The sequence below is a fragment of the Suncus etruscus genome, chromosome 1 (assembly GCF_024139225.1).
Source record: "Suncus etruscus isolate mSunEtr1 chromosome 1, mSunEtr1.pri.cur, whole genome shotgun sequence".
In the NCBI taxonomy this organism is placed as follows: domain Eukaryota; kingdom Metazoa; phylum Chordata; class Mammalia; order Eulipotyphla; family Soricidae; genus Suncus; species Suncus etruscus.
Genome location: NC_064848.1, coordinates 183,027,133 through 183,039,796, shown reverse-complemented (window position 1 = coordinate 183,039,796; position 12,664 = coordinate 183,027,133). Strand labels below are relative to the sequence as shown.

General features: G+C 47.6%; 1 protein-coding gene across 1 annotated transcript in view; it reads left to right on the top strand.

Annotated features, from left to right (window-relative positions):
• Positions 1-10,015, top strand: part of ITGA3 (integrin subunit alpha 3) — a 32,440-nt gene extending 22,425 nt beyond the window's left edge. The window contains exons 24-26 of the mRNA XM_049779039.1: positions 739-837; positions 7,551-7,676; positions 8,748-10,015. Of these exons, the coding sequence (XP_049634996.1) occupies positions 739-837; positions 7,551-7,676; positions 8,748-8,903 (381 nt within the window). The 3' untranslated portion in view covers positions 8,904-10,015. The remainder of the gene's footprint in view (positions 1-738; positions 838-7,550; positions 7,677-8,747) is intronic.
• Positions 10,016-12,664: the final 2,649 nt, after the last annotated feature.

Sequence of the window (12,664 nt, the reverse complement as noted above, 5' to 3'; positions counted from 1 at the left end):
ATCTCCAATCTCAAAGGACCATTCATGGGTCCACCCTAGTATTGCACATTCATAGCTGTTCATCCTCTATGCCCCACTCCCTCCCCCCTGCATCATCTTTATGGGAGCATAACTGGTCAGCTTTTGCAACTCCCTTAGGCTTTTTTTTTAGCTGAAAATGGCCTCTCCTCTTCTGAGAACCCATGAAACATTCTCAAAAGTCATATGACCACTTGCCATCTTCTCAGCACATGCCAGTTTCTCCTCCTAGTTAGATGAAACTGGCCTTCTTGAGTCCAGAATGATAGCACAATAGGTAGGGCGTTTGCCTTGTATACAACTGACCTGGGTTTGATCCCCAGCATCCCATTTGATCTCCCAAGCCTGCCAGGAGTGATTTCTGAGTGCAGAGCCAGGAGTAACCCTTGAACACTGCTAGGTATGCACCCCCCCAAACAAACCAAAAAAGAAACTGGCTTTGTCCAAGATAGCAAATCTTGGAGGGCCAAAAAGTTTATTTTGCCCAGACTATAGTAGCACAGAGTGGCCCCACATTCATGATTGGGTGTGACAAGTTTCCATGTATAGTATAGAAGCTGCTGCCATCTGTCACTGCTTCTAGCAAAGACCTGGACATACAAGGACCCACTAGCCTGTGCGTGGGCTATTGAAGGGGACTGTGGGAACGGGCATGCTTGGGGTCAGCAGAGCTGCCAGAGGGGACTCACCTGCTGTTTTGGATCTATGTTCCCCCTCTAGGATTACAAAGGCTTTGACAGAGTCACAGTAACCAGCAAGGCCACACTGTTTCTTCGCACTAACATCCCCACCATCACCATGGAAAACAAGACAGTGCAAGTGAGTGAGCGAGCACTGGGCCAGGCGGTGTGGGTGGGGCATCCTTGGAGCTGTTCACAATTTCAGTGCTGACCCCCTGAGGCTGACCCCCCAGAGAGAGCTGTCTATGGAATGGGATTCTGGTACTAAAGAGTTAAAAGGCACTTCCACCCCCTGTTCTGGCCATATGAGCTTGTCTGTGCCCCATTCTCTAGATGTTCCACTACTATAGAAAATTGAAACCAAGTTCCAATATTTAGTGAAAGTACAGCAGGTAGGGCCCTTGCCTTGGATACTGCTGACCTGGTTTTTATCCCCAGCACACCATATGGTCCCCTGAAACTCACCAGGAATGATCCCTGAGTACAGAGCCAGGAGTAAACCTTGAGCACTGCTGGGCGTGGCCCCCAAACCAAACAAAAAAACTCAATGAGTTACGTGTAGAAAAACCGGTATGACCAACGGGCTGGTATTTGTGTGAAAAGGGCTATCAGTGAAGAATTCCAAGTGATCTTGTAAGAGACAAATGGAAGGTAGGCTAGATCTCTTCTATTTTCAAAAATTGGTCTGAAAGAACTGAATACAAATTCACTGTTGAGCAGATGGCGTTTTTAATGAGTTGAGGGAAGTAGATTATTAAATAGTATTGTGCAAACACACTTTGGAAAATAAAGACAAGCTCTACCTCATTCCATAAACAAAAACACATTGAATTTACATGGAATTTTTGTTTTGTTTTGTTTTGGGGCCACATCTGGCAGTTTTCAGGAGTTACTTCTGACTTTGCAGCCAGGAATCACTTCTGGCAGGGCCTGGGGGACAATATGGGATGCCAGGGATCAAACCTGATTTGGCTGCATACAAGGCAAGTACACTACCCACTGAACTATGGCTGCTGCCCAAAGTTACACAAAATATTTAAATAAAAAAACACTGTTATGCCAAAAGGAAAATCTAGAAAAGTATAGTAATAGCTATAGAAATAGGAAATTATGTTATTAAACTAAGAACTTGGAACAAACAGATCATATAGCAGATAGGGCTCTTACCTTAAAAGCCCAGGTTTCTATCCCTGGGACCCCATATGATCCCCCAAGCCCTGCTGAGAGTGAACCTCTGAGCACAGAGCCAGGAGTTATCCCTCAACAGGTGGGGTCCCCAGACAAAAATAGATCAGTTAACTCAGAAGTCACAGGAAAATTTGAACAAATTAGACTATATGAAGTTTTACTATCACTAAAAAGTTATATGGGGGCCACTGGGCTCCTCCTGCCTGTGTTCTCTGGGTACATGGTTCTGGGGATTGAACCCAGAACTTACATGCACCAAGCATACTCCTTGCTACCTACATTCTCTTCTTGGCTGCATTAGTTCATTTAGAAGAGATGTTAAATCTACATGGTAAAGAAATTAAAAGTGTGGAGAGTATTTGGTTTGGGGGTTTGTTTTTTGTTTGGGGCCACACCTGGCAGTGCAGGGGGTTATTCTTGACTCTGTGCTCAAGAATTACTCTTGACAGTGCTTGGGGGCTTATATGGAATGCTGAGAATTCAAGCCAAGTCATCTGCATGTAAGGCAAAGGTCTTACCCACTATACTATCTCTCTAGCCCAAGAGTGTATAGGTTTGTCTATTTGCTTGTTTTGTTTTGTTTATAGTTGTTTTGGGGCCACACCTGGAGAGATGCTGGGATTAAACCCAGGTAGGCTGCTTGCAAGGCAGATTCCTACCCACTGTGTTATCTCTCTAGCCTCTGCTATAAATTTTGTTTATTTTGCTTTTGGGGCTATACCCAGAAGTACTCAAGATTTACTCCTGGCTCTGCTCTCAGAAATTACTCCTGGAGGGTTTGAGGGATCATATGGGATGCCAGAGATCAAACCCAGGTTGGTCGCATACAAGTCAAAAAGCCCTACCCGTTGTGCTATCATTCTGGCCCCACCTGCTGTAAAGTTTTAAAGAAGCAACACACTTGGGGCCTGAGACATAGTACAGTGAGTGAGTAAGGCATTTACCTTGCATGCAAATGACCCAGGTTTGATCCCTGGCACCCTATATGGTTCCCTGAGCCAGCCAGGAATAATTCCTGAGTGCAAGGCCAGGAGTAGTTCTTGAGTAAGTCCTAAGCATCACTAGGTGTGGCTCAGAAACAAACAAAACAAGACAAAAAAGTTTATAGTAAATCTGACATATCTTGATATATTTATGATTAAAAAAAAGGAAGAGGTCAGAGAGATAATATAGGAATGAAGGCGTGTTCCTTGCATGCAGACCCTCATTTACCCCCTCCCAATACATATGTTCTCCTAAGCACAGAAGCCCCTGAGCTCTACTGGTGTGTTCCCAAACCATCCTGGTTCCCCAAAAAGATAAAGGGACACATAACAAGCAGTGTCTCTAGGGAGAAATTGAAGTACTTGCCTCAAGTGTAAAGAAATAAAAATCATATTGAGATATTTTTCTTGTCAGATTAGAAAATATTAAAAAGAATAATGCTGTCTGGTTCTGATGAGGTAGGAGAAAATGCTATCGATTAAAGTATAAATTGGTAGATTATTTTTGGAGATGATTTGCCAATATGTATTAAATTTTTAAATGCCCATTTCCTTAAATCCCGCACCTCAAGGAGCTTATTGAATAAGTATGTGAAGAGAAATATATGGGGCCACTTAAAAGTATTGTTTATAATGTGACATAAAGCTGGAATCATTTTAAATGTCTTTCTGTGGGTTTCAATATATTGTGATACATTTCCTGCGATGAATGTGCAAGCCTCAGAAGACATTAGGTTGATTTTATGAACTGACAGTAAAAGATGACCGTAAGGGGATCGGAGCGATAGCACAGTGGTAAGGCATTTGCCTTGTGTGTGGCCAACACAGGATGGACCCCAGTTCGAATCCTGGCATCCCATATGATCCTCCGAACCTGCCAGGAGTGACTTCTGAGTGCAGAGCCAGAAGTAACCTGAGCACCTCCAGGTGTGACCCCCCCAAAAAAATAATATAAAAAAATGACAGTAAGGAGTGAGAAAGAAAGCAGGCCTAGGGAAGAGTATCTGCAGTACACATAAGACTCACTCCTGTAAGAGAAAGAGAGACATATAACATGCCCATTAAAGGTGTAGAGACCAGGGGCTGGAGTGACAGCACAGCAGTAGGGCGTTTGCCTTGCACATGGCAGACCCAGGACAGACTGGGGTTCAATTCTCAGCATCCCATATGGCCCATGAGCCTGCCAGGAGAGATTTTTGAGCAAAGAGTCAAGAATAACCCCTGAGTGCTGCTGAGTGTGGCCCAAAACAACAACAACAACAACAACAACAACAAATAGTATAGAAACCAGGAGGAAGCTCAATGGGCTGGAGAACATGCCATGCATGTGGGAAGTCCAGGTTTGACCCCAGAATTTGAGCCTCAGCACCACATGGTTCTCCAAGCAGCACTAGGACCAACCCCTAAACACTGAATTGGGGATAGCCCCTTTGCAGCACCACAGAGGGGCGGCTTCAAAATCAAAGATATGTGCATACAAAGATATGGAAAGAGATCCACCAAGATGTTAAACATTTATTTCTAGGGATTAAAATTACTGGACGGGCTGGATAGTATAGAGGGTAGGGCGCTTGCCTCGCACACGAATGAACTAGGTTTGATCCCCTGCATCCTAAATGGTTCCCTGAGCACCACCAGGAATAATTCTTGAGTATAGAACCAGGAGTTACCCTAAGCATAGCCAGGAGTGGCCCCCCAATTTTTAAGGAATAATCATATATGATCAAAAGTTTTCCTTGATGTGTAAGATATAATACTCAACATAGCCTGTAAAAAAAAAAAATATATATATATATACATATTTCCATTATAGGGAAAGAACTATGGTAGAATATTCTTTGTTTTTGTAAATAGGAAATGCTTACTCTACCATATATTGCTCAGAGCAATTTACTCAGATGAAACACACTAAATCTGGAGGCTAAAGAGATAGTACTATGGGTAGGGTCCTTGCCTTGTATGTGGCTGACCCGAGTTCAATCCCTGCACCCTATATGGTTCCTTGAGCCCACCAGAGGTGATCCTTTAGTGCAAAGCCAGGAATAACCCCTGAGCACTGCCAGAGGTAACCTCCAAATAAAAAAACAACAACAAAATTTAATGAAACATACTAAATCCTCTTCAGAAATCTATGAGGTAGGTTTTATTTGATTTTGGTTTAGTTTGTTTTGGTTTTTGGCCACAGCCAGTGTGCTGGTTGGGGAGAGGAGCTTCTCCTGGCTCTGTGTTTGAGGGTCAGTGTTGAACCCGAGCTCCTTAAGTACAAAGCTTGCTCAAAGCCCTTTGAGCTCAGTCTGACCCATCAGGTAGATTTTTTGGCTTCTCTCTTTGTTTATTTTCTGTATTTCGGGTCATACCTGACAACATTTAGGGCTTTCTCCTAGTTCTTTACTCAGAGATCACTCTTGGCAGCAGTTGGGGAGACCATATGGAGTGCCAGACATCAAATCTGGGTTGAGCATGTGCAATGCAAATGTTTACCCACTGTACTATTTCTCCAACCCAGGTGTTTTTTTAATTATATCCCATTTTGTTTATTTATTTTATTTTATTGTTTATTTATTTATTTATTTATTTATTTATTTATTTATTTTTGGTGTCTGGGCCACCTCTGGCGGCACTCACAGGTTTACTCCTGGCTCTGTGTGCAGAAATCACTCCTGGGACCAGAGAGATAGCACAGAGGTAGGGCATTTGCGTTGCACGCAGCTGATTCAGGACAGAGGGTGGTTCGAATCCCAGCATCCCATATGATTCCCCCACCACCCACCCCGTGCCTGCCAGGAGTGATTTTTGAGCACAGAACCAGGAGTAACCCCTGAGTGCCACTGGGCGTGACCACACAGACACACACACATACACACACACACACACACACACACACACACACACACACACAAAGAATTGCTCCATGGCAGGCTCCGGTGACCATATGGAATGATGGGGATCAAACCTAGGTTTGTTCAAGTCAGCTGTTTGCAAGGCAATGCCCTGCCACTGTGCTATTGCTCTGGCCTCTATAATTTCCATTTTAGAGATTAACAACAGAGAGGTAAAGTAACTCTCCTCCCAAAATGACATAATTAATATCATCTTGTACATGGCCATGCTTGACTACTCCGCTAACTAGGAAGTAGGCAGTAAAAATCCAGTCTTGGGCCCGGAGAGATAGCACAGTGGCGTTTGCCTTGCAAGCAGCTGATCCAGGACCAAAGGTGGTTGGTTCAAATCCTGGTGTCCCACATGGTCCCGTCCCGTCCCGTCCCCCGTCCCGTCCCCCCCCCCCCCCCCCCCCGGTGCCTGCCAGGAGCTATTTCTGAGCAGACAGCCAGGAGTCACCCCTGAGCACCACTGGGTGTGGCCCAAAAACCAAAAAAAAAAAAAAAAAATTTAGTCTTGGGGCCAGAGAGATAGCATGGAGGTAGGGTGTTTGCATTGCACGCAGAAGGATGGTGGTTCAAATCCAGGCATCCCATATGGTCCTCCGAAATGGCCAGAAGCGATTTTTTTTTTAATTCTTTTTTTTTTTTTTGGGGTCACACCCGGCAGTGCTCAGGGGTTACTCCTGGCTTCATGCTCAGAAATTGCTCCTGGCAGGCACGGGGGACCATATGGGACGCCGGGATTCGAACTGATGACCTTCTGCATGAAAGGCAAACGCCTTACCTCCATGCTATCTCTCCGGCCCCCCAGAAGCGATTTTTGAGCGTAGAGCCAGGAGTAGCCCCTGAGCACTGCTGGGTGTGACCCAAAAACAAACAAACAAACAAAAAAAAATCCAGTCTCGCTCTTTGCTGCTTTTATTAATTTCTTCCATCATGGTTTAAGTACTGTAAATGAAGGTAGCTGCCAGGGTTAGCTGCAGGAGTGTGGGAATTTTGTTTTGAGGGGGGAAGGTAGTTTTAAATTTTATGGGTTCCTTTCCTCTTTATTATGGTGATCTTGATCTAATTACATTGGCTAAAAGCAACTAACCAGTTCTTTGGCATATGCTCTCTAGCCAAGCCTAACTTTATTTTTATTTTTATTTATTTTTTGGTTTTGGGGCCACACCCGGCGTTGCTCAGGGGTTACTCCTGGCTGGCTGCTCAGAAATAGCTCCTGGCAAGCACGGGGGACCATGTGGGACACCAGGATTTGAACCAACCACCTTTGGTCCTGGATCTGCTGCTTGCAAGGCAAACGCCACTGTGCTATCTCTCCGGGCCCAAGCCTAACTTTATTTAGACAACTGTAGATGGACAATCAAGTTGGAACCAAAACAGGAACATTAAACGAACACCACAGCCTTTATTAATAAGATTGTGATTTTGCTGTCAAGTGTAAAATCCTCCTTTCAACAAAAAGCTTGTGACCGTTTTGTATGTCTTGTCGGGAAACTTCTGTAAATCTTAAAAAAAAAAGAAAGAAATCTCATCTCAGAGAGCATGCAGTGGAGATTCAGAGAAGTAAAATTGATTAAGATCTCAAAGCTCTCAGCAGTGGAGCTGGTACCCAACTCTGTAGGTGTGAGTGGGGAACCCAAACTCCAGATTAAAATGGGAAGAGAGAAAAAAAACAAAACACCTCAGCTTGGAGCAGTCGGGCTTTCCCAGTTGTCGAGGGCCCTCTGCTGGTAGCAAACGGAATAGCAGGTCCGGGCAGAGAGCCCCACTGACCCTCCCTCTCCATTCCACTCCAGTTCTCCGTGGACATTGACTCTGAGCTGGCCGAGGAACTGCCCCCCGAAATTGAGCTCTGGCTGATACTTGTGGCCGTCAGCGTCGGGCTGCTGGTGCTTGGGTTGATTATCCTTTTGCTATGGAAGGTTAGAACCCCAAGCCCCCCATCAAACCCCCCCATTCCAACCCCTCCTACCTACAGACCTGTGGTCTGTGGTCCACCCCACTCCTCATGTCCATCTCACCCCCCTTTCCCGCATGCCCTCCCTACTCTCTAGCTTCCAGGTCCACCCCCTGTCCGAGGCTCACCTTCCCCACAGGTGATCCCACTGGGTTAAGGGGTGGGGCGGCCTCAGTGAGCCAGAAAGGGGAACTCAGGAGCATACCACCAAGCGGTGACTGGGGCCCAGGTATCGGCCAGTGCTGGCCTAGCACCCCCCCACCAGCTCCCCCTGATGGCCCCTCCCCACTGCTCCCCTCCATAGTGCGGCTTCTTCAAGCGAGCCCGCACTCGTGCCCTGTATGAAGCCAAGAGGCAGAAGGCGGAGATGAAGAGCCAGCCGTCAGAGACAGAGAGGCTGACAGACGACTACTGAGGGGATAGCCCCCCACCCCGGCCCCCCGGGTAACGAGGCCTTTGGGCCCTCTTCCTCGAGCCCCACAGCTGCTGGGCCTCTGACTGTCCTGTCTCCTCCTTTTTCACAAGGCGCTTCTGCACCTCCCTCTGTCCCTAGCAGCACCCCTGCCAATAGCAGGCCACCGTCTGCCTGCCCTCCACAGCCTGGCAGTGCCATGGTCTCTACCCTCACAGCCTTCTGCTGAGCCCCTCAAAGACACAGACCCCATGAAGAAGTCATCAACCCCTCCCAGTATCTCCTTTGCTTGCTAGAAATCAGGAAAAAGTCCACACCCATCTCTTTGGGCACCAAGGCAAATTCCCCATCCCCACCCCAGGGAAGGGGCCCTCTCCTGAGCCCATCTCCTGGGATCCAGCATTCCTTCTCCTGTTACCCTCTGGTGGTGACACAGACATTCCCCTAATATTGCAGTTGGATTGAGCCATCCCCTCCACACTGCCTTTCCGTCTTCATGTCCCTGTCCTGCTCACTCCTCTCTGCCTTCCTCCTCCCTCCTCTGGGGCAGGGACCTCACCCCACAAGAAGAGACTCGCCACCCCCTAGCACTGACTACTGTCCTTCTCTTACCACTTCCTCCAGTGCAACTTCTTTAAGCGGACTCTGTACTACCAGATCATGCCCAAGTACCACGCCGTGCGGATCCGAGAGGAGGAGCGCTACCCGCCTCCAGGGGCCAATCCGCCCACCAAGAAGCACTGGGTGACCAGCTGGCAGAGTCGGGACCCTTACTACTGATGTCCTTCCTGGTCCCCTCCTGCCCCTAATCCCAGGCCCCTTTCTTCTATTTATCATCAATGATGCCCCTGACGGTGCACCTTTGGCTGGAGACGTGCCTCTTCAAGCACATGCAGGTGCTATCTGGCCACAGGCTTCTCCCCAGACCTTGCAATGCCGGGTCCACCGTGCCCTGGACATGTGGACCCCTCTGCTCATGGACTGTGCTTGTGCACGCAGATGGTACAGAGGCGCATTTCACAGCCTCTGCCTGTGCCCAAATCAACCAAAGGACCTACCCCCAGTGCCAGGAGGAAAGGACCGGAGCACGCATTAACCCTCCCTTGTTCACACTGGACCCTCGAGCCACAGTCACTGGATTGACTCTGCCCTCGAGCTGAAAACTACTGACAGGGAACATGCCTTCCCCTCATCACCCCAATGCTCTCAGCTGCAGCTACCAACACCCATGCCAGAGTGTTGGGGCCCTGCAGGACCTCATAGGTTCAGACCTGTGTGCAGGATGAACTAGAAAGTTCCCAGGAAGGTTTCCTTCCAAAGTGTGCTGCAAAGCCCCTCTCCTCAGCTATAGCTGGAAGGAGCCAGGGGACCTGCTGCTGGGCACGCTGTGAGGGGGACAGAGGGTCCTCTGCAGAGAAGACTGAACCTGGACTGAAGAGATGTGGCAAAGAGGGGAGACACCACTTCTAGCCCACCACTGCATCTTTGGCCCCAAAAGGCCGGGAGAGAAAACTCTCCACTTCTCTACAAGATCCCAGAGGGAGCGACGCTTGAATGTAGCAACGGGGCAGGGGAACCCTATTCCTGCCCCATCCAGCCAGACACCCTCTGCGCCCCCTGACCAAGGGCTGGGAATCTGGAAGGATATTTTGTGGCTGTCATTAGCTTTCAGAGCCAACTTGGCTCTGCTTCCTCTCCCACGGACTGGATCCCAAGGCCCTGTTGTAGAAGTTGAGGCTGGTTCCAGAAGACCATTGCTGACCTCTGCTTGTCAGCAAACCCCTTTTCTGCCCATCCCCTTCCACGGTACTGTATGGGGAGCCCCCTCCCCTTCCTTGTGCCTTCTTTGTATATAGGCTTCTCACGGCACCAATAAACAGATCCCGTTTGTATGCTGTCTCTGTCTCTGTGCATCCCACCTCTCCAACCCCGTATCAAGTGGACAGATAACTGTCAACCAGTTGCCCCTCTAGGTGAACAAAGTGAGGGGCATCAGGTGTTGGGAAGTGGGAAAGTGAAGATCTGGAGGTGAGGGGAAGTTCTTGCAACTCAGGGATTGCCACGCACATAGAACAGACCCAGATCTTAGGAAAAGGGAGAGAGGTCCAGAGATGATGGGGTCCCAAAAGGCTTGTTGGAGGACAATGTGCTGGCTGGCCCTGAATAGGGAGGTAGAGCAGAAGTTGCTGTGCACAGGGACTGGAGAGGCAGAAAGTGGCTGTCTTAGATAAGGGTGTAAGGGTAGACAGACCCTGGTGGAGATGAACTCCACTGAGCACTGTGATTTCCCACCGCCTGAATCCCTAGGCACCATGAGAGTCATCAGTAGGAGGTGAGGCTTTCCTCCAAGGCTAACAAGACAGATGGTAGCCACTTCCAGCACTAGCAGGAGTATCAGAACCTAGCTGCTCTTGCAGTGCTCAGTGCTGAGTACTTAGTCCCAGCACTGCCTCAGGGCCCCTGCTTCCTTCTCCACAGGGGACTGGAGAGCAGGAATAATGCAGCCCTTCCCAGGATCTGTCCTTAACTGAGTACAAGGCTTTCTCTGAATTCTCCCCAAGGCTGAGCCCTTTGGCCAGACTTCACTGAAGGCTGGAAATGTTTGTTCATTAAAAAAAGAAAAACTCCGGTCAGCTCCTTTCAGCTTCACTGAACTTCCAGACCCTCACTGTTTTCCTCCCAGTGATCTACCTCACTCTGCTTCTGTGGTGGCTGCCTACTCTCCTTCCGGAGTCCACCTCTGTCCCCCACTCCCATCTTGGCTCCCTTCCTTTTCTGTGCTGGAATTTGCCCCTTCTCGGATTAATAAACAGGAAGTGACCTTTTCCTTCAGGATGACCCAGCCCCCATCCAAAATTCTCCAAGTCAAAATTATTCACTGAGTCAGGACAAACCCCACAGGTTGGCTGTCAAAGTTTAGCCGAGGTTGGCCTGGGATGCCACTTGAACAGTGGAGCTTGCCTTTTATGTGTGAGATCCTGGGTTCCATTGCCAGCTAGTAAGAAGAAAAATCTGACAAAGTTCAACTCCGGTTGGGCAGAGCTCAAACCAACAACCCTGTCCTTCACAACCTTTTCCAGCTCAAGATAAAGGTGCAATCTTCATATTCCATTATTAAATCCCCAGTGTTGCAAGTGATTGTGTGTGTGTGTGTGTGTGTGTGTGTGTGTGTGTGTGTGAACACACAATCCTTTTGCTCCTCCTCTAAAACATACACCTGAGAATAAGTAGCCATTTTCAATACTGGAGCATCTAGAAGTAAGCACCAGCGATTCTGTCTTGGTCATATATTACTTCTTACAACTTTTCATTCCCCTCAGCCCTTACCAGGTCTAGTTCATAATAAAAGGGGTACTTACATATATAATGTGTTAACAAGGTTGAACAAGGAGCCAGTCATGGGCATAAAAGAATGGAAGAAAGATCGCCAGGTCCTTGGGGAGAGGAAGCTCAGGATATGGTTATACATTCTGGAAGGCTCCTGGAAGCAGAAATTACCTCAAAGCCTTTACCAGAAGTGGATCATCATCACCAAACCACTGACACAAGACTGACAGCCACAGGATTTTGTCTCTCCTACCCTCCCATTGTCCCATTTACCCTTTCCCCATTATATAAACCCCAATCCCAAGGTCTAGAAGTTACAAGGGATTTTTTTTTTTTTAACAATACCACATCTTCTCAGGTTGTGGCCATCTAAATAAAGTCACTATGTTTCTCACACCAACTCTTGGCTGTCTTGAACTTTGAGTAACAAGCAATCAGATCTGGGTTTTAGTAACAGATTTTGGCAAGCCAGCCAGGAGGAACTGTGAATCCTGGTACTGGGAGCAGACAGCAGTCTGTACTTAGCAGACCTCCTGGGTGAAATTGTTGATGATCCCAGAAAAACCCCATTTGTCTTGGGGAAGTCTTCCTTTCCCCTCATGGCACCAGCTTCCTTGGGCACATTCTTTTTTTTTTTTTTTTTTTTTTTTTTGGTTTTTGGGTCACACCCGGCGGTGCTCAGGGGTCACTCCTGGCTGTCTGCTCAGAAATAGCTCCTGGCAGGCACGGGGGACCATATGGGACACCGGGATTTGAACCAACCACCTTTGGTCCTGGATCGGCTGCTTGCAAGGCAAACGCCACTGTGCTATCTCTCCGGGCCCCTTAGGCACATTCTTAATGGTGAAAAATAGTTTCAATTTGGAAGGAATCAACAGACTCCAAGACTGGGTGATCCCTAGTGTGACCAGAAACCGTCTATCCTGGCTGTTTGAGACTTTTGATCATTGAGACCTTTGTGTTAATTGCAGATTCCGTAAGCCTGTGACAAGATTTAAAGACCTCTACCTAGCTCCTTTAGGAGGATTTTTACAGCTAAAAGTTCTGTGTGGATTTGGATTTGGTTTTGGTTTTGTTCTTTGTTTCCTTATTTTACTGTAGCTATGGGAATTTCAGCCTCAAGCAATATAGCAGTACTGTTATATTGTGGAACATCCTAGCTAAATCATATGCAGTAGTGACCCTATGACAAAACCTTTTCTACTGCAGATGAG